The 20,247-nt window shown below is 37.6% G+C and overlaps 1 protein-coding gene across 1 annotated transcript; it reads left to right on the plus strand.

Moving 5' to 3' along the window:
- The first annotated feature begins 14,227 nt into the window (after positions 1-14,227).
- On the plus strand, positions 14,228-19,744 carry PCDH20 (protocadherin 20). Its single transcript, XM_004433597.3, has 2 exons — positions 14,228-14,434; positions 15,498-19,744. Exons 1-2 carry the CDS (start codon positions 14,303-14,305, stop codon positions 18,216-18,218), a joined length of 2,853 nt encoding a protein of 950 aa, XP_004433654.2. The 5' UTR covers positions 14,228-14,302; the 3' UTR covers positions 18,219-19,744.
- The last annotated feature ends 503 nt before the right edge of the window (positions 19,745-20,247 follow it).

Genomic DNA, 20,247 nt, shown 5'->3' on the forward strand with positions numbered 1-20,247 from the left:
ATCAAAGGAAAGACACCAATCTCTAAGCACAAAAAAACAGGACCTTCAATAGCCTAATTTATTCATTTCATTGTTGCAGATACTTTTTATAGCAGGTCCGTACAAATTTGTAACCTTAGTACACCTGAAATTCCTTTGGCAATAAAACATCTTGCTTTCCCTAGTAAGCACTCTTTGGAATGAGTTTAACACACCAGAGAGCACTTCCATCCATTCCCAGAAGAAATTCAGCATCTTCTTCAAGATTTTATGATCCTCATATTATTTGCTTTTGAGCAGGCAACAACAAGATGATATTCTGAAATCTAATGTGTGTTTTGGTTTTTTGTTTTCCCTGAAGATATGGATAGGAAAATCAAATTTCTGCATTTATAGCTTTTGAAGAGTGTATGTAAATTATAATGTAGAAAACCTGAAATCCTTCTGCTGTTTACTTAGGACTCGACAAAGAATTTGTCCATGTTTACAGTTACCGCAATATTAAGTTTTCTTTGTAGGCTGAGGAAAAGGAATTTCTACAGCTCCAGGATATGGGTAGAATATTCTGAATGCTTTGTTCTCCTTCTTGATTAGTAACCTTATAAAGTAACAGATATAGTGTGAGATTTAAGAATCTGAAGAGAATGAGCAATTAAGATGTGCTCCTTTAAAAAATCAGGTGAATCAGACAGACATTGGACCCGTCTCAGTTATAGTAATTTGTTATAAATAGTGTATATATTTATATGCTAATTATATATGATATTTATATTTAAAATATATATCTATAATATTTACTGAGAACATGCTCAACAGCTATACTCATGGTATGTTTATTAGATGACAGTAAAGCTATGATCTTTTAAGAAGCCATTCCTTTATTGGTTTTTAATGCAATGGATATTTTGAATAAGTGATTCCAAAATCAAGTAATGAGTTTATAATTTGGAACAAGAAGTGGAAGTCATAAAATGACATCAGGTGTTACTTTATCCATATTAACGATAGTGAGGTTGTCAGGAGTGCTGGCCCTGGAGCCAATTTGTCTGGATTTAAATCCCAGTTCCACTGTTTACCAGCTATGGTACCACGGACAAGCTACTTAAACTTTCTGTTGAAATTATTCTACGTGTTCAAATCTGATTCCCTTCTCCTCCCTAAGCACAAGGGAGGACTATATTTCTCTATGTCTTACAGATGGGCAAGAGATGTGATAAATTCTGGACAAGGAACTATGGATGAAAAAGACGTGTACTGCTGGGCCAAGATTGGTTTGAGTTCTCCATGTTTTCTCCTTCCCACTATAGTGACTCTGAAAGTTAAGAGGTGGGATAGAGGAGTCACAAACAATGGAACCTCCATCAACCTGGCCCTTAAGTGTGAGTACATGGAGACCAACAATGGACAAGTAAAATAAGCAAGACGTAAACTTTGGTTGTGTTAAGCTGCTGAGGGCTTGGGATTAATCTGTTATTGCAGCATAACTCTGCCTAATACGGCTAATATAGTCACTGTGTCTCAGTTTCCTCATCTATAACTGGGATAATAACAGTACCTAACTATTTTTGTGGTTGTTAGTAAGATTTTATTGAAGCAAGAGATCAATACAGTTTTGTAATTCCTAATAATAGTAGTAGTTTATATACCCCTCCACTTAATAGATTTTAAATTCTAAGAGAGCCTAGATTTAACCAGCAGTGAGTTCACATTTCTACAATGTCTGCCATCTCAAATGAAAAAATAATGTCTCAAATTCTGCTTTAATATAAAATAGCTCTTCTAGGATATATAATATTTTTGTCATGTGAAATATTTGCATATTGACAGAAATATCCCAGTTGCTGACATTAATTATACCTTGATTTTTAGAAACAATACATTATTTTCTATTATACAAAAGGAAACATTAGCTAGGTAACAGGAAGAAGTGGGGGAGGGTACAGAGAGACAAGAGCGAAGAGTGGTAGACATTGGAGTATAAAAGATTACCACAGGAGGCGCGCCCCAAGGCACCACTTCTCCGTCCAGCGTGAGGCCGAGTCCCACGTACAGCAACTAGAAGGATGTGAACCTATGACATACAACTATCTGCTGGGGCTTTGGGGGGAAAAAATGAATAAATAAAATCTTTAAAAGATTACCACAGGATTGTTCTGTAATGCTCTAATTACGACTTGATCTATCAACTTTTGGAATTGAAGACGACTTGAATTCATCTCCAACCCTAGGAGTGAAATAAGAACTTTCTTTTTTGCTTCAGAAAGGTAAGCTCTTTACAGAGACACTTTTTACTTAATCCGCATGACATCAGAGAAAGGTGTTACTTCCTGTACTTTGCAAAGAAGAAAAATATACCGTAGACCACAGGAAGAATAAAAGAGATTCACTCCTTACCCAAAGGCATTTACTCTATGGGGAAATCAACTCTAAGGTCTTCATTTCCACTAAGTTGTTCATTTATTGCTCTTTCTCATGTTTTAAACTAGAGCCAAAAATGAAAAGAACAGTTTCTCAAAGCAAAGAAAAAGAAATATTTTCCCTGGAGGAGCAAAGTGTTTTTATATTTTTGTCATTTTGCTGAACTCTAGGGAAGAATTTATTGACCAAGGAAAGAAACAAATGGATTAGCAGATGTCATGGCTCCAACAGTCTCTAGATACCAGGAGGTCCATCCAGCAGAGATGAAAATGAGAATATGATGTTTCAAATATATTTGATTTGGAGAAAAAGAGTTTCATATTTCTTCAATAAAGTTAGCCCCATTATATTTTAACTCTGGGTAAAGAAATATTAATTAAACTGTTTATGCTCACATTAGAGAACTATATAACATATTACAGTCAAAGAACATTTATGTTAAGACACATTGTTATAGTCATTAAAAATAAATAGTGTTATGGCAAATACTTCATAAATAGGCAGAATCTCCAGTATCTAGAAATATATCATCTATGCTGCTAGTGAAACTTAAAGGCATTTTAGAATATTTAATAAACAATTAAAATCTAAGAGGTTAATGCTTTCAGCCATTTAAAAATTATTAATTGAACATTGACTATCTGCCCAGTCTGTGTTAACCATTATCCATAAAGAGCTTGTTATTTAGTTGGGGAAATATAAGTCAAAGTAGAGTAAATAATTAAAAAATGTACCAAACATTTGAAAGAAAACATGGCACTCCTACCCTTCTTGTATAACAAACTTTGTAAAGCAATAAGTAAAACTCTCCATTTCCTCCAAATATGAAAAACATAAAAGAAATTTTCCATTTTCCAAAATTATTACTATTTTAGTAAAAACAATGCTAAATGCTATTCAGGCCTACCATATTAGAAATAAATAAAAAGTATATATTACCTAGTAATGATAATGTAAAGCAATGAGTATCCTCATACACTGCTATTGCAAATTACTAAAAAATTCTTGAGATATATTTATTGGTTTTTGAGATATATTACATTTACTGAGCTATATTACATATTTATTATATTTATGTATTATTAGTATAACAATATCTTGAGATATTTTATACTTATATTTATATGGAATATATCATATTCCATACCAGAAAACCTTAAATTTTTACACCCCATTTTAAACACATATTCAACATATAGTAACTTATACTAAATAATCATTAATGTTTACAAAGGTGTAGATAAAGAAAGCTTCACTGAAAACATATTTATATGAAATATTTAAATAAGTAAAACATTTATATCTACATGGCAAACCCATGTGAGTATTCTGTCCAAAATTCTATTCTGTCCAAAAATGATACAGAAGAATATGTAAAGATAGGCAAAATGTTCATAATTTATTACAAAACATAAATGAAATGATTTGAAAAATCTCTAAGTTCAGTAAAACTCATAGGAATCAAAATTGATGTAGATGAAGAAACAAAAAATGGAATGAAGAAAGTCACATACACTGGACTGTGAAAAATAAGCACGTTTTGAAAAACTTAGCAGTCAATACTGGAATTTCTAATTGAACAAAAATGCATTGGCAAAGGCACAGAAATAGCCATAATTATGCAGTGTGCTGGAAATAAAAAGAGCCATGGTCTAGCTTGAGTGAAAATGAGTGATGAGAAGGAGAAAGAAAGGAGAGAATGGAATTAATATTTTTACATTTTTATCGCTAACATTTATTGAACCTTACTCTGTGCCAAGAACTGTGATAAACACTTTAAATGCATTCTCTTACTTAAATACTTGCCATTAGCATGTTTACAGGACAAAGTTCAGGGTAGTAGGTGAGAGCAGGTTCTAGAAGCACACTGCCTCGCTTCCTCTCTCAGTTCCTCCGCTACTGGCTGTGTGACTTGGGCAGATTACAGAGGCTCTTTAAGCTTCGTATTAAAATAACAATAGTGGGGCCAGCCGGTGGTGTAGTGGTTGTTTGCGTGCTCCACTTCCGTGGTGGCCCGGGGTTTGCAGGTTCGGATCCGGGGTGCAGACCTACACACCACTCATAAAGCCATGCTGTGGCGGCATCCCACATATGAAATAGAGGAAGATTGGCACAGATGTTAGCACAGGGACAATCTTCCTCAAAGCAAAAATAAAAAAGAGGAAGATCGGCAACAGATATTAGCGTAGGGCCAATCTTCCTCACCAAAAATACTACTACTACTAATAACGATAGTAACAGTACCTAGCTCATATGATTGTTATGAAGATTAAATGATTTAATATAGGCAATGTTCTTATGACAATACTTGGCAAATCGTAAGTGCTGAAAATTTTAAGCTCTTTTTATTAAATGGAAAAATTGAGTCTTCAAAATTCTAAGCAAAGCTCGAGGTAACACCACTAGTAATTTGCAGAATGGGGAATTGAAGCCAGGTCTGTCTGACCACAAAGTGTAGGCTTGTAGGCACAATGCTGCCCCCTGGTCCATACCCACAGGCTTCAGTGAAATGCCCTTCCATACCTTGGCAATAAGGAAAAACGCCCTCTCCCCTGATTTAATACACGGAGCAGGAGCGTGCAAGTGCTCTTCAATGAAAGAACGGCGCCCAGACCTCAGGCTTCTCCATACCCTAAGAAAGGTATCTATGGTTTTAAAGAAGTCATGTGTTCTTTGGCAGAGAGATTGGTTAGCTTTGGAAACAAATAAAAAGGGGCATCCCAGAGGAAGTCTGCACTGAAGCATGAGCAGTGGGGAGGGGATCGAAGCCAGATGGCTCTGGGTATTCCATTTCCACGGGCAGGACAGTCCCAGGTGAGGCCTGTTGTAAATAAACATTTGATGTATTTTACAATCTGTTTCTCCTAGTTCTTTTGCTTCCCACTTAGATCTGTCTTCAGAAAAGAATGCACTGACCATGTCACAGGAGTACGAAAGTCTTCATAACAGTTATATTTTCACTACAATTGATTTTCTGCACTAATCTTATAAATGTGGTTAATTTAAGTTGGCCTCGTATTGCATTATCTAAACCACATTATTTTAAGAGTGAAAGAGGGCGCTATCAATGCCCTGGGAGAAAAGGCTGAAAACAGACTGTCCTGGGGAAATTGGGACATACAGTCAGGCTGGGTCAATATGAGTTAAGGCCTGAGATTTAAAAATATTCTATCTCCTCTCCTTCCCAAAATTAGAGTTTTTCAGCCTGTATGACTATATAAGCTAGTACACTTGGAATAACAGTGACTGTATTAAGGTAATGCTTAGAAGGTTTAAATTATGGCTCTGTGATCTTGGATAATATACATAATGTTTTGAGCTGTAATTTCTCTATTTTTAAATTGGAAATAATAATTTCTACCTGATACAGCTATTGTGAGAATTTATATACAACATACACATATACACATACGTGTTTGTATGTCTATGTATATGAATACATATATATACATGTATATCAGATCAGTGAATGCTCAAAAACCAGTAGCTGTTATTATTTTCTCACTATTCTCATACAACATTCTGAGGCCTCCGGTGAGGCAGGCAGCTGACTTTTCTCAGGCAATAGTGCTCTCTACTGCCACGTGATTTCTTCAAACTTCTATATCTTATGTTCCAAGAACAGTCAATCTCCTATGTATTAATATGGTTCCAAGAATAGTCAATCTCCTATGCATTAATATGGTGAAAACAAAACTACATACCTCAGTTCTGCCTTCCTTCAATAGATGGCAATAGTAGTTATTGGTTTCATGATATTTATGAACTACAATTCAGTAGTTAATATGTTTATAAGTATGGACATTTCTGTTTTATGCTAGAAGCATTGTAATATGTTAGATGATTTGACCTAGAATAGGCCATTTTGAAAAAGAAGGAGCAAATGTGCTTACGGGTAGGACTTTAAAGTGTCATCTGGGAGAAAGGCATTTTCAACCTCAGATGAATTCTCCTAGTGACAGGAAAAAATCTGGATGTGTAGAATTTGAGGACTTTAGGAGTGAAATTGGGACACCTAAATATAGAAAAGAATGGCTAGAATTATAATGAAAGGACTTTTCAGGTAGTGATTAGAAGGAAACAGAAGAGAACTTGGGAGGAACCTATATAGTTAAAAGGTGAGAAGAACAAGAAAATGCAGCAAAGACAAAATAGGTCAGAGATATAAGGTACAAAATACATTTAAGTGTAGTGTCACAGAGTCACAAAAAGTGGACTAGGAACATGTAAAGGACTTATGAGGAAAGTCACAACAACCACAATAATAAGAGTCTAGCACTTTCTATATTGTTTCTGCCATTCTTCAGTGTCTGATAACTTCTAAGGAATACGCCATTTACTTGCCAAAATCTGTTGGAGGGAAAATATAAGGTGACTCAAGATTTCTAATATTTTTTTGATAGCTGATAAGTGGTAAGTGAAAACCTGTCCTTTTTCCAAAAAAAGGTCCCTGCTGCTTTGATTATGGTATCAAGTAGCTTAACTGTAGGCTGTGGTGTAACACCTCTGAGAGCCTTTGACAGTGATGCAGATTCAAAGGATCCATGCCCAGCCTAGAAGAGCTTCTCTTACATAAAAATGGATATGTGGAGATGGCACCTGGAATCAATCGTTATCCAGAAATCCCACAGAAATGCTAAAATATTCATGCTCACAGCTAGCAAGGATATCTGGGGTTTCTCAGCTTTACGACTAGCGTACGTTGTGTGTAAAATGTCTCTTATGATCATTACTGAATAGTTTAACAAGCTCTAATAGATTCAGGATTTTTTTTAAAAGAGGTATTGGAATAGGGAAGTGGCAGTAACCGTGTTTTAATGTTTTTTTTTTCTTTTTTCAAGAAAGCATACCATGTATTTCCATGTTTAGAATAAGGAAAATTGCTTCAAGAGAGACTATACGTCATGCTTATGGCACATTCAAGGAATTTTTAATCCTTTTCATTTAGAGAAAAATACTGTAAAAGCATTTACTTTCCACATAAATCGCTCAATCTCTTTTTTCTTTCTAGCTTTCTTTTCTCCTCTGTCTGCAAGTGTTAAACTTCATAAAATGTAAATTTTGGGTAATGACAAATATTAGTTTAGTAATGTTCATCTTATCTACATTCATTTCACTTATTTTAAATCCTAAAAAAACATACGAATTTTAAAATTAGTTCTACAATTTTGTCATTAAAAGCCAATCATTAGTGATGCTCCACTTAAATCTAGTTAATGAAGAATTTATTGATCCATAAAGAGCAGAAATCCACGAAAAACTATAATTATTATCATTGTATTCTAAATGAAGTTGATATCAACTTGACCAGATTTAAATAGTATCTACGATTAAGAATTGGTGAGCCTTTAGGATATTTATGATTTCATTATCAAGAAGTACATTGCTTTCACCAAATAAATGTTTTACTGTCATATAATTCCAAACCATTAATGAAAATTCATTTGTAAAATCCTTCCTTTTCTTGATAATCTAAATAAGGAAATAAGAAAACATTTATTTCTTAAATATGACATTTACTTTTTATTTAAGGTCATAACTATTCAATTTTCCTACAAGGTTGGTATTTTTTTTAAACAATTCTGTTGCTGTCAGATTCTACGCATTGTTTGTAAAGTGTACATACTCAATATTCAACATCCGTACCTATTTCAGTGAATATTAGAATACCCCCCATATGGAGAATGAAGATTCACAAACATTAAAATAAACTACCTCAAATTTTCCTTATTCAATCCCAACTTGGCCACTTCCCAGCTGTGTGACCTCAGGCAACCTACTTACCCTCTGAAAGTCTCAGATGCTTCATCTTTAAAATGGGGTCATCATTAACTTCCGGGGTCCTTGTGAAGATTAGAGATAATGCTCACCATGCACCTGGCAAAAGTTAGGTGCTCAGTAATTGGTAGCTGTTAGCAGTAAATGACACTGAGGTCAGCAACCTCCACCCTCTTTCTAAAAAGATAACCAGAAAGAAGCAGCTAGTGATCTTAGCTCTACCACCACGGAAATGTTGACTTTTCACATTATTGACAGAGCCATTCATTGACCCTATAATACTAGTTCAGTGCTTTTATATACCATACACGCTGAGATCAAAACAGTCATGCAGTTTTTAACAATTTCACTTCAGATTCAAAGAATCAGATAAAAAGAGATTTTATAAAGCCAGGCAAAGATCTGCCGATCTGTGTAAAAACATTACCTGAGCGCAAATTTTCATTAAGCCTTTCCAAATGTAACACTTCAGTTTGTGAGAGTGAAGAATAGGTATGTGAAGGATACAGGGCACAGGATCAGTGCCCTAAAATGAAATTTAAAATGATTTCTCTTCTTCAATGGATTTGTTTTGCCCCTGACCTAATTTCTATGCTAATTTATAGGGTCTGTGATTGCTTTATTCTCTGCACAGTGCATACCTCTCCCTTCTTTCAAGTCTCCCAGGAACTGACTCTGGGAGCAAGGCATATATATCATCAATAAACTGCATTCAGTTAACTGTTCATTATTCAGCGACTGCTGATCCACTTTGTGGATTTTCCACACCCTTCATTTCATCTCCTCCTCAATCCTACTACCTTTCTTTTGATGATTTCACTGCTCATTATCACCTCTACCAGAAGTGAGAAGGAAGAATGTGAAACTTAAATGAGTTGAAAATGACTTTTAAAGTTTATTTTGAGGATAAGGAGAGAAAGTTGAAAATGTGAGCTAAAATTAGGCCTGAGGTTTTCTGGTGACTTCACCCCGCTATACTTATCCCTGTTAAAGTGATGCTAATTGAGTTCTGAAAATAAAAGGACTGTTCAACCCTATCATATCTCTTCCTCTTGGGCTATATGGGGAAAGAGCAGAGATGTGAAATCTTTAGACAAAGTTTTCTAAAACAAAAAGAAAGTACTAGTTAGGATAGACTCATGCTTACAAAAGTCACATAAATTGCACAATACAGTGGTAAATGTTTTAGAATACAAATTTGTATTATAGTAAATTAGCTTATTTACACCCTTTTCATAAAAGTAATGTAAATGTATATTTACTAAAGTAACTATCCAGCTTTTTTAGCAAAAGAACCAATATGCTCATTTTCTTAGTCTCACAATTAATTTCTGAGTTTTGTAGAGAAAATGCAATAGGCTTTTTTTGAGTTTGTCTGATATACTTGAACAATAATCTACCCAAATTAATACTGTTTCTTAAAAATACTTGTAAATTTGAAAAATTAATAAAATAATATAAAATTAACTGGTACTTATGGTAATATTTAAGATCAAGGCTTTTGGAAATAATAGATTGTAAAAAAATAAACGCTGTTTTTCTAAGTTAGCCTTTAATATCAGAGACAATCCTGAGGCCAAAATCTACTACTAATCTAAGAAATAGGAGTATTTTGAGAATTTGTATTCACTACAGGCCATCTCTTTTGAACTCAACTAGTAAGTAAAATGAGGGCTAACTAGGTGATCTATAGAATTACTTAGAACTTTACTTTTAAATATATACACATAAAATATTTTAAATCTACACGTTGGGAGAAGACCTAAGCTAGCCGAACACAGGTGAGTTTGTGTCTGTGTGTGTATATCTGTTTAGGAAATAGAAATTGACTACAGAAGTTTTTACTCCAAAATGCATCATATAGCAAATCTATTCCTACAATAATGTTTTTCTTATTGTCGGTGAGTGATAAGTGTTTGTTGACTTGAAATACATTTAAATGTATACAGGCCCTAGATCCATCCTTTCAGGTGAGATGGGTGTGCCAGAGCAGAAAGATCATGCACTTTGGAGACCACAGATGGGGCCCAGTCATCATATACACTGACAAACTTGTAATTCATGGTTGTAAAATTGGTATAATAATATCTATATTATAAAATTGTTATGAGGATTAAATAAATATGTAAAGTACCCAGTAACATGTTTAGAACATAACTGATACTCAATAAATGGTCAATTTAATCATTTTTGACATATTGTATTGGTTTTACAAATGTGATCATCCCTTAACCTTGATTATCAGATCAGAAAAAGAATGTATATATACACATTTATAAATATATATTTTATAGCTATATTATAAAGATATAGTATATTTATATTTATAAATTATATATTTATAAAAGAATATATTCTTTTAATTATATATTTATAATTATTATATATTATATTATATTAATATTATATGTCCTATATTTTGTACTAGTTACATTTATTTATGTACATATATAATATAAGTATTATATATACACATACACATATTCTAAGTCATCTAAAAGGATTGCTAATTTCATATCTTAACAAGAAAAAAGTGAAGTAGTCTTAAAATAGACTACTAAAATAATATTCTAAATTTATATTTATTTGCAATATTGAATTAACTAGAATATCTATAGGATTATGATTCAAAATAGGTTTAAATTTCTATGTAGATATTAGTTACATGAAAGTTTGTGGATACCATACTGTTATTAAAATACTTTAAATGGTACAATCAGAATTAATTGAAAAATACAAATAAAAGCTACCTGGAAAACACAGTACTTCAATAATTTAAAGGTTTTAGGGTATGTGTGCTAAATGTGCAAAGTTTGAAGATGGTATCCTGGTAGACATTTATAAGCATTCTTACAGCTTTATAAAGAGATAAAAACTATGAGGACAAAAAGCTTGCAGTAAATTAAAAATATTTTTAACCTTCAGTGATATAATGCAGTAAATAATAATCAAAGTAACCTGTATACCATCTTATGGTATCTGTAATGACAGATATTACACAAGCCATTTCATGCATATATGTCCATGTAGTGTGTGTGGATGTTTTTATGGTAAATTGAAACAGAGAGGTGTGATGACTTGTTTAAAGTCGCACAGTAACTAAGCAATAACCCAGAGAATGAAATGCAAATCTCCTGGCTTGGCTCAGTACACCATCTATTGTATCAAGTTGTTTTCCTTGTCTATAGAAAAAATAGGCTTGGGAGACATATAATCTAACTATTCTTCTAGATCAATTTTTACAAAACACCTGGGAAGCAGGCCCAGAGCAACTGAGACATCTGAAAAGTTCATAAGTATTATTTTCAAGGGACTAATAGCATAGAAGCTCTCTAAGTCATCTTTAGAAAGAAATACGTGACACCAGATGGTAGGTCACAGGGCTGGTGTCATAAGGAATAGGAGTTTGGGAATGCTTTCACAGTGCCCAGAAAGAAGGTACAGGAGATGAAAGAAGGGTATTCGGTCTTTTTCTTTTTCTTTTTTTTTTTTTTAAAGCCCAATTACAATGCAAACTTGCATGAAACCTGCTTGGATCTTCAAAGAGGAAAGATAACAAGTAGTTCAGTTAACAGTTTAGAATGTGACATGAAAGGTATTACCCAAAATTGTGCCAAGGTCTCCCAGTCTTGATGACAAACTTCCATGCAGGGACTCTGCAATCAACACAGTAACTTAAAGCAAAGGATATTATTATTGTCATGTCAAACATTATCGCCAGAAGATATTTAATGCCTGTATTTCAACTTACATCATAGTTCATATGTTCGTGCTTTTTAGAAACACTCTAGAAAAATTACTGCTCAATAGGCAGATTTAATTTCTTGCCAACTTAACCAAGGGGAGGAGGAGTAAAAACACTTTCTATAGGGAGGAGCTGGATGATATGTCCAGAAGACCAAGATTCTGCTGGGATGGGGTATGAGGACACTTGAAAAGGGCACCTGTGCCAAAGCATCCACTGCAAAGTAGAGCAAGACAGAGCTTAAGAGTCCAGGGAAAATTAAATACAGTTGAGAAAATAATTACAAAGAAGTGATGTCACTTCAATTGGACTGTCTTCATAAACAAGAGGTTCCTGTGTAGTGTCCCTGTAAACAAAGGAAAAACTAAACAAAGAGATCTCTATATTTTCACTTAAATAAAAGGCAAGTGATCGTAACCTGTTGGAGAGGGCATGAGCTGTGAGGAGATATACAGCCAACTGCTGTTGCTTTCTGTATAGATGTAGAATCAATTCACATCGTGGGTCCAGCCTGCATGTACTCTGACCACTGATGGATTGCCTAATTCTGGCCATGTGCCCCAAAGTTCCAGAAGCTGTGGGTATTGTGTGAAGACATGAATTAAACACATTTCAGAAGCAGCTTGGTACATACTGAGGTTTGGAGTCAGATATGTTTCAACTACAGATCCCAAAGTAAATATTTGCCAATTATGGTAGAAGTTCAGCTATAGGGCAGAACCAGCAGCTGAAGCAGCAAGGAGAGGCAACTCATACTTACCTGACTGGGTTTTGTTTACCGGCTATATACCCATGTGTACATGTTCGTGTGTGTGTGTTTACCCCTTCATCAGCACTCCAATTTCACTCTAAAGAACTTAACGGAGCTAATTTTATAAGCAGATTTACGTTATATTCCAGATTTGTATTATAGGGAGTTTTGTGAACTCCATGTATAGTCCCATTTATGCAGTAAGAAGCTGTTAGACACACCAGGTGTTTTGATGTAGTGTATTGTCAATATTTAGGACTCTGCATCTCTAGGATTAGTGGAGATGAGGAGAAAATAGGAAGGGTTAGAAGCAAAACAATTAGGTCAGCCAAGCAATTTATATTCTAGCTAGTACATGGTGGAAGAAGAAAATTAAAGTGGTTCCTATTGAAAACACAGGGATGTCAGATCTTTCTTTGACCAAAAGGAAGACTTTTTCTATTCTAGGTGCAGTCACTAGTTATTCAGCCCAGAGGGTTTTATGTTCAGGGCAGTGCACAGGATATCTGGAAACCTAGTGATGAGAAATGTCTACTCAGGGAAAGGCCAATGGTCTTTTCCGTTACTAACATGGCACCCTGCAGATCAAAAAGTGTTTCACAGACTTAATGCACTGGAGTCTCTCGCCAGTTCTGATGTCATAAATGAGGAAACAGCTCATATGGCTATTTAGTGTCAGAGCCAGAGAGAATATCCAAGCATTTTGCAGCACATCCCTCCAGGATTCCTTTCTAAAGGACCACTTTCCTAGTAAGCATTCCAAGAAAAAAAAAAAAAATAACTTGAAAAGTAATTTACCTAGGCTTCAGTGAGTGCCCTCAAAAAAAAAAAAAAAAAAAATCATCCCTTAGAGAAATATGTTAAAATTGCACAGTTGTTTCCATTTTCCCCCTTGGCTCTTTCCCTTGGCCAGAAGCCTTCCCTGCCTCTAAAGTAAGACCACAAGGCAGACACCCAGAGACACTTGGTCCCGCAACTAGGAAACTAGCAGAAGCTCTTGCCACCACCAACAGCGAAGCTTTGAAATTAGAGCATGTCAAAACCTTCACCGAATTCATATATTTGCTTTTGCGGTTCAGATGGCCTTAGAAAGAATTTTAAATCCCTTCCTTCCACAGAGAAAAGTGGATTTTCCCTCACTGTGCCAACACCGCTGGATCCAAGGGTCTCGGAAGAACGGAGGCAAAGCAGGCGTTTTGGGATCGCGCCTCTGATTGCTCTGTAGCGCCGACTTCCTCTCTCGATTCAGACATAAATGCAGGCTTATTTGTTTATTCTAATTCTCTCTCTCAGGCTCGCAACCTGTGGACTCGCCTTCTGACTGGTGCGGCGAGGAGGGAGGCTGGTGGGCACACGCTCCGGTGCCCGACCGGGTGGCGCCTCGTCGCAGTCTTCAGAGGCAGGTCCCCCACTCCGGCTCCTCCGGCGGGGTCTGGACTTACCCGCGTGCGGGGCAGGAAACCATGACCGTGCCCTTCTGCCCCTCGCCTTTCTGCCCGCCTTCAGCTCCCGTCCTTAATTGACGAGCCAGTGACTATTGGCTGAAGTTCCCCAGCGATTTGCATGAACAGAGAGGGAGTGTCTTCTGCCGCCCTCCGGTCAGGAGCGCGCTCACTGCAGCCTCCCTGGGAATGCGAGGCCGAGGGAAAGCGCGCAGCCCGCGGGCCCTGGCACTGAGCTGGCGCCCGGCGACCTGGCACCCGCGCTTGGATATGGGGCGTCTAAGTCGTCCCAGGAGCAGCACCAGCCACAGAAACCTACCGGTAAGGTTTGGGGTCCAGGAGCCCCGCAGCCCTGACAAGTTGCAGTACTATAAGGCAGTTCCTACTCCTTGACGGTTTTTCAAACCTTTTACCTTAATGCAAACTTCACGGGAAGGTTGAGGGGAGGGAAATGGAGTTTGGGATAATGTGTCTTCATTTTAGCAAGGAATAGTCAAGTCCTTGGGGCGTGAGATGAAGTTTCTGAAGCAGAAATGTAGGTAGATGAGGTGGGGAGGGGGCTCAATCCGTTTTAGATTCAGGGATTTGGAAATTGTTTCTTGCTGCCGGCATCTGGCTACGACTGTCTACTGCAATTGACAAATTGTTTTTGCATAACCATTTTCCGCGTTTACTTCTTTTCCCCTAGGGGAGGGGGATTAGTGAAGGCTTGATAGGTGGTGGAGATCCAGATCCTTTCGCTTTGCTTTTAGATGCATGCTGAAATGAATATCACTTCTTCTGACCTAAAGTGTTTCTTTAATGAGGTGGAGGGGGGAGTCCGAGGGGAAAGTGTTACTATGTTTTCCATATTGTTATTATTATTGATATTGTTTTTATTGTTATTGGTCTCGTAATAAGAGATGTTAACACATTTCGGGTTCCGGGGACCTTAGTGGTAGAAATATTTCAATGGGAAATAAAATGATAAATTGCCCACTTCTCAGCCCCTCCGCTGTCGACTCCCTCCCTCTCCGCAACCTACCCGGGTGGTTTCCTGTCGCGTTGCGCACTCCCTGAGTTAGAGTCCTCTCCACTCCAGCGTGTGTTTCCGGGGGTGCTTTACGGTTGGGGATTCCGAATGTTAACTGGATGAGGGTGGTGATGGAGAGCGCGGGGAGTAGAAAGTGAAGAGAAAAATTAAGTTTTGGAGACAATGTTGCCCCATAGATCTCTTCTTTGCAGCAAGTTTCTTCTTCGCCCCGCTTTGACTAGAGGGTTTGACTCTGGGAATGGGGATAGAACAGCCGTGACCCCTGGCCACTGGTTTCTGACTCCAATCGCTGTGTTTCCCGGTGTGTGTAACGAGCTTTCTCCCCCCACCCCCACCCCCACCCCTTTCCAGCATCTGTTTCTGTTTTTTCTCTTCGTGGGACCCTTCGACTGCCTGGCGAGTTACAGCCGGGCCACGGAGCTTCTGTACAGCCTGAACGAGGGACTGCCCGCCGGGGTGCTCATCGGCAGCCTGGCCGAGGACCTACGGCTGGTGCCCCGGGCCGCGGGGAGGCAGGACCGGCAGTCGCCAGAGCGCCCCGGCGCTGAGCAGAAGCCCCCCCTCTCCTTCAGCCTGGCCTCCCGGGGACTGAGTGGACAGTACGTGACCCTAGACAACCGCTCCGGGGAGCTGCACACTTCTACCCAGGAGATCGACCGCGAGGCCCTGTGTCTTGAAGGAGGTGGAGGGGCTGCCTGGGGCGGCAGCATTTCCATCTCCTCCTCGCCTTCCTCGGACTCTTGTCTTTTGCTCCTGGATGTGCTGGTCCTGCCTCAGGAATACTTTAGGTTTGTGAAGGTGAAAATCGCTATCCGGGACATCAATGACAATGCCCCACAGTTCCCGGTTTCCCAAATCACGGTTTGGGTCCCGGAAAATGCACCTGTAAACACGCGGCTGGCCATAGAGCATCCTGCCATGGACCCAGATATAGGCACGAATGGGGTGCAGACCTACCGCCTATTGGACTACCACAGTATGTTCACCCTGGACGTGGAGGAGAATGAGAATGGGGAGCGCACCCCCTACCTAATTGTCATGGGACTGCTGGACAGGGAGACCCAGGACCAGTATGTGAGCATCATCATAGCTGAGGATGGTGGCTCTCCACCACTGTTGGGCAGCGCCACCCTCACCATTGGCATAAGTGATATTAATGACAATTGTCCTTTCTTCACAGAATCACAAATCAATGTCACTGTGTATGGGAATGCTACAGTGGGCACACCGATTGCAGCTGTCCAGGCTGTGGATAGGGACGTGGGAACCAATGCTCAGATCACCTACTCTTACAGCCAGAAAGTTCCACAAGCATCCAAGGATTTATTCCATCTGGATGAAACCACCGGCGTCATTAAGCTTTTCAGTAAGATTGGGGGAACTGTTTTGCAAACGCACAAGCTCACCATCCTTGCTAATGGACCAGGCTGCATCCCTGCTGTGATCACTGCCTTGGTGTCTATCATCAAAGTCATTTTCAGACCACCTGAAATTGTTCCTCGTTATATAGCAAATGAGATAGATGGTATTGTTTACCTGAAAGAACTGGAACCTGTTAACACTCCAATTGCCTTCTTCACCATAAGAGATCCAGAAGGTAAATACAAGGTGAACTGCTACCTGGATGGTGAAGGACCATTTAGGTTATCACCCTACAAACCATACAATAATGAATATTTGCTAGAAACCACAAAACCTATGGACTATGAACTACAACAGTTCTATGAAATAGCCGTGGTGGCCTGGAACTCTGAGGGATTTCACGTCAAAAAAATTATTAAAGTGCAACTTTTAGATGACAATGATAATGCTCCTGTTTTCCTTCAACCCTTGATCGAACTAACCATTGAAGAAAATAATACACCCAATGCCTTTTTGACTAAGCTGTATGCTACAGATGCTGACAGTGGAGAGAGAGGCCAAGTTTCCTACTTTTTGGGACCTGATGCTCCATCATATTTTTCCTTAGACAGTGTCACAGGAATTCTGACGGTTTCTACTCAGCTGGACCGAGAAGAGAAAGAAAAGTACAGGTACACGGTCAGAGCTGTGGACTCTGGGAAGCCACCCAGAGAATCAGTAGCCACTGTGGCTCTCACAGTGTTGGATAAAAATGACAACAGCCCTAGGTTCATCAACAAGGACTTCAGCTTTTTTGTGCCAGAAAACTTTCCCGGATATGGTGAAATTGGAATAATTAGTGTAACAGATGCTGATGCTGGGCGAAATGGATGGGTCGCCCTCTCAGTGCTGAACCAGAGTGATATTTTTGTCATAGATACAGGAAAGGGCATGCTGAGAGCTAAAGTCTCTTTGGACAGAGAGCAGCAAAGCTCCTATACTTTGTGGGTTGAAGCTGTTGATGGGGGTGAGCCTGCCCTCTCCTCTACTGCAAAAATCACCATTCTCCTTCTAGATATCAATGACAACCCTCCTCTTGTTTTATTTCCTCAGTCTAACATGTCTTACCTGTTGGTACTACCTTCTACGCTCCCTGGCTCCCCAGTTACAGAAGTCTATGCTGTTGACAAAGACACAGGCATGAATGCTGTCATAGCTTACAGCATCATAGGGAGAAGAGGTCCTAGGCCTGAGTCCTTTAGGATTGACTCTAAAACTGGTAACATTACTTTGGAAGAGGCATTGCTGCAGACAGATTATGGACTCCATCGTTTACTGGTGAAAGTGAGTGATCATGGTTATCCTGAACCTCTCCATTCCACGGTGATGGTGAACCTATTTGTTAATGATACTGTCAGTAACGAGAGCTACATCGAGAGTCTTTTAAGAAAGGAACCAGAAATTAATATAGAGGAGAAAGAACCACAGATCTCAATAGAACCGACTCATAGGAAGGTCGAATCTGTGTCCTGTATTCCTACCTTAGTAGCTCTGTCTGTAATAAGCTTGGGGTCTATCACACTTGTCTCAGGGATGGGCATATACATCTGTTTAAGGAGGGGGAAAAAGCATCACAGGGAAGATGAAAATCTGGAAGTGCAAATTCCACTAAAAGGAAAAATTGACTTGCATATGGGAGAGAGGAAACCGGTGGATATTTCTAATATTTGATATTTCATTGTGGAATGACACAGAGATGTTTTAACTGACTTTAGGTGGTCTTCACCACCTAAACAAGAGTGTGTGGATGGCAATTCCAATGAAGGATGACTAATTTATAACTTGTACTATATTGTAAATAGCTGTTTACAGGTTTTTAAATTCAAATTCAGAGGTTATAAAATGTGTACAGCATTTTTTAATGAAAATTATTACTAACAGCTATAGAACTGTTATTAAAAAGCTTGGACACGATTTGCAGCTTTCATACGCCAAGCAGATTGATAAAACCTGGGAGAAAGGTAAGAAAATAGTACATTGCATTTTTTGTCTAAAAAGCCCTTTAACCACAAGAGGGCATCAGCTGCTCCTTTGCAGGGAAGTGTTTTGAGGTATTGTACATGACAGTTGTTGTACATGAAATTAATGAAAGAGTATATTTTAAATATATTGTTTTTAACATTTAACAAATATGAACTGAAAGTAAATTGAATTTCACCCCATTTAAATGTATGATAAAAGAAGAAATGCATTTGTAAACAGAATGTTGATTACCTCACGAGTACATCATGTATAGTTTGAAAGAGAAGGCATTACAAAGAAGCGCAATTCCTTTTTAGCAAGGATAAAAACATTGCCATGTGTTAAAGATTTGACCTGCTGAAGAGTATTTTACTTCCTGTGTACTCAAATTGCTTTCTCTTTGCTTTACCACTGCACTTGCTATGATTATAGGGGAAAATATAGATATTCTTCCTTACAGAAAATGTAACTAGAAATTGTGTCCAAGAAAAACAGCCAGAAGCAAAGAAATGTTTCAATCCTTAGTTGCTTCATAGGTGTTCACGACATTTTGGTGCTTTCTCAACTTGTCAGTAGTACTTTCTACTTGGGTTATGTATTAGATTTTTCTATGCTTAAACTCATCCATCACATAAGAAAAAAAATTATATTAAAACAGAATTATTCTAGAAGCTAATGTACACTACTGGTCGTTTTAGTTGGGCGTTTTATATGAAAGTTGTACTTATCTTTTTGTTGTTGTTTAGGTTCGTTGGCTACCATTTCTGGCTTCCTTTCTCTGGCTTTGGATTAGGTCCAAGAGTTTATTTGTAAGCCCAGTAGCAGATTTCTTTGATAATTTAGCTTTTACTGAATCCTTTGTAACGGACCACGCTGGTTCATCAGTGATTGATCACTTTCACTTCATTGTGTAAGCTGGCTAGTTTATTCTACGTGAGAGCTATAGCAAAATTATCTGTGTAAACAAGAAATGTAAGTGTTAGCTTAAACTGGATCATTCTAGTTTTTGGCATCATCCGTCTGTACTGTACCAAAAGTGTTTATATGTCTGCAAATTAAAGGTATATATTTTCATAATTTCTTTCTCATTTTTACCATTTTATATTTGAACATGGGCTTGTTCTTTCACTGAGGTGCCTGTTATTGGCATTCATTTGCTTTTAGACATATGTGGGTAAACTGTAGATATTCTGTTATGCTAAAGTTTATATTAAACTAATTCATAACTCAGTTGAACATTGGGTAAATTATTAAATATGTGTGCAGTTATAGACATATGTATAATAGAAAGAGAGTATGCCTATACGTTTGATAGAAGTTCATATGAAAATTTATACTCATGCATGTGCACATGCATATTAATTTATTATTGATTTAGTATCAATTATAAACATTCATTTTACTATATACTTATAACAAATCCTCTGTTAGCTGTGTTACAATAGCTTTCAATATATTTTAAAATAAAAATACATTGCAAAAAGAAAGAATTGAATGCACACAACCAAGACCTTTTGAATTTGTATTAACTCATTTTTCTTGTTTTCTTCAATTTGACAATTTGAATAAATAAAATAATAAGCATATGAGGCAGTAGTGTTTGTTACAAAAAGGAAATATATTTTTATTGGAAATTCCTTTTGTATGAGAGGCACTTGAGCTAAGATCATTTAACTCCTAAAACTTTTCATTCATAGTTGATGTATAGCAATGGAGGAAACCATTCTTTACCTGTCAT

Source organism: Ceratotherium simum, chromosome 10, assembly GCF_057802395.1.
Source record: "Ceratotherium simum simum isolate JZ-2026a chromosome 10, ASM5780239v1, whole genome shotgun sequence".
NCBI classification, from domain to species: domain Eukaryota; kingdom Metazoa; phylum Chordata; class Mammalia; order Perissodactyla; family Rhinocerotidae; genus Ceratotherium; species Ceratotherium simum.

Excerpts from the sequence above, each read along its gene's own strand:
- PCDH20 (XM_004433597.3), top strand. The coding sequence starts at position 14,303 with ATGCGAGGCCGAGGGAAAGCGCGCAGCCCGCGGGCCCTGGCACTGAGC. Across the intron at positions 14,435-15,497 it reads CCAGCCACAGAAACCTACCG|CATCTGTTTCTGTTTTTTCT; the intron begins GTAAGGTTTGGG and ends ACCCCTTTCCAG.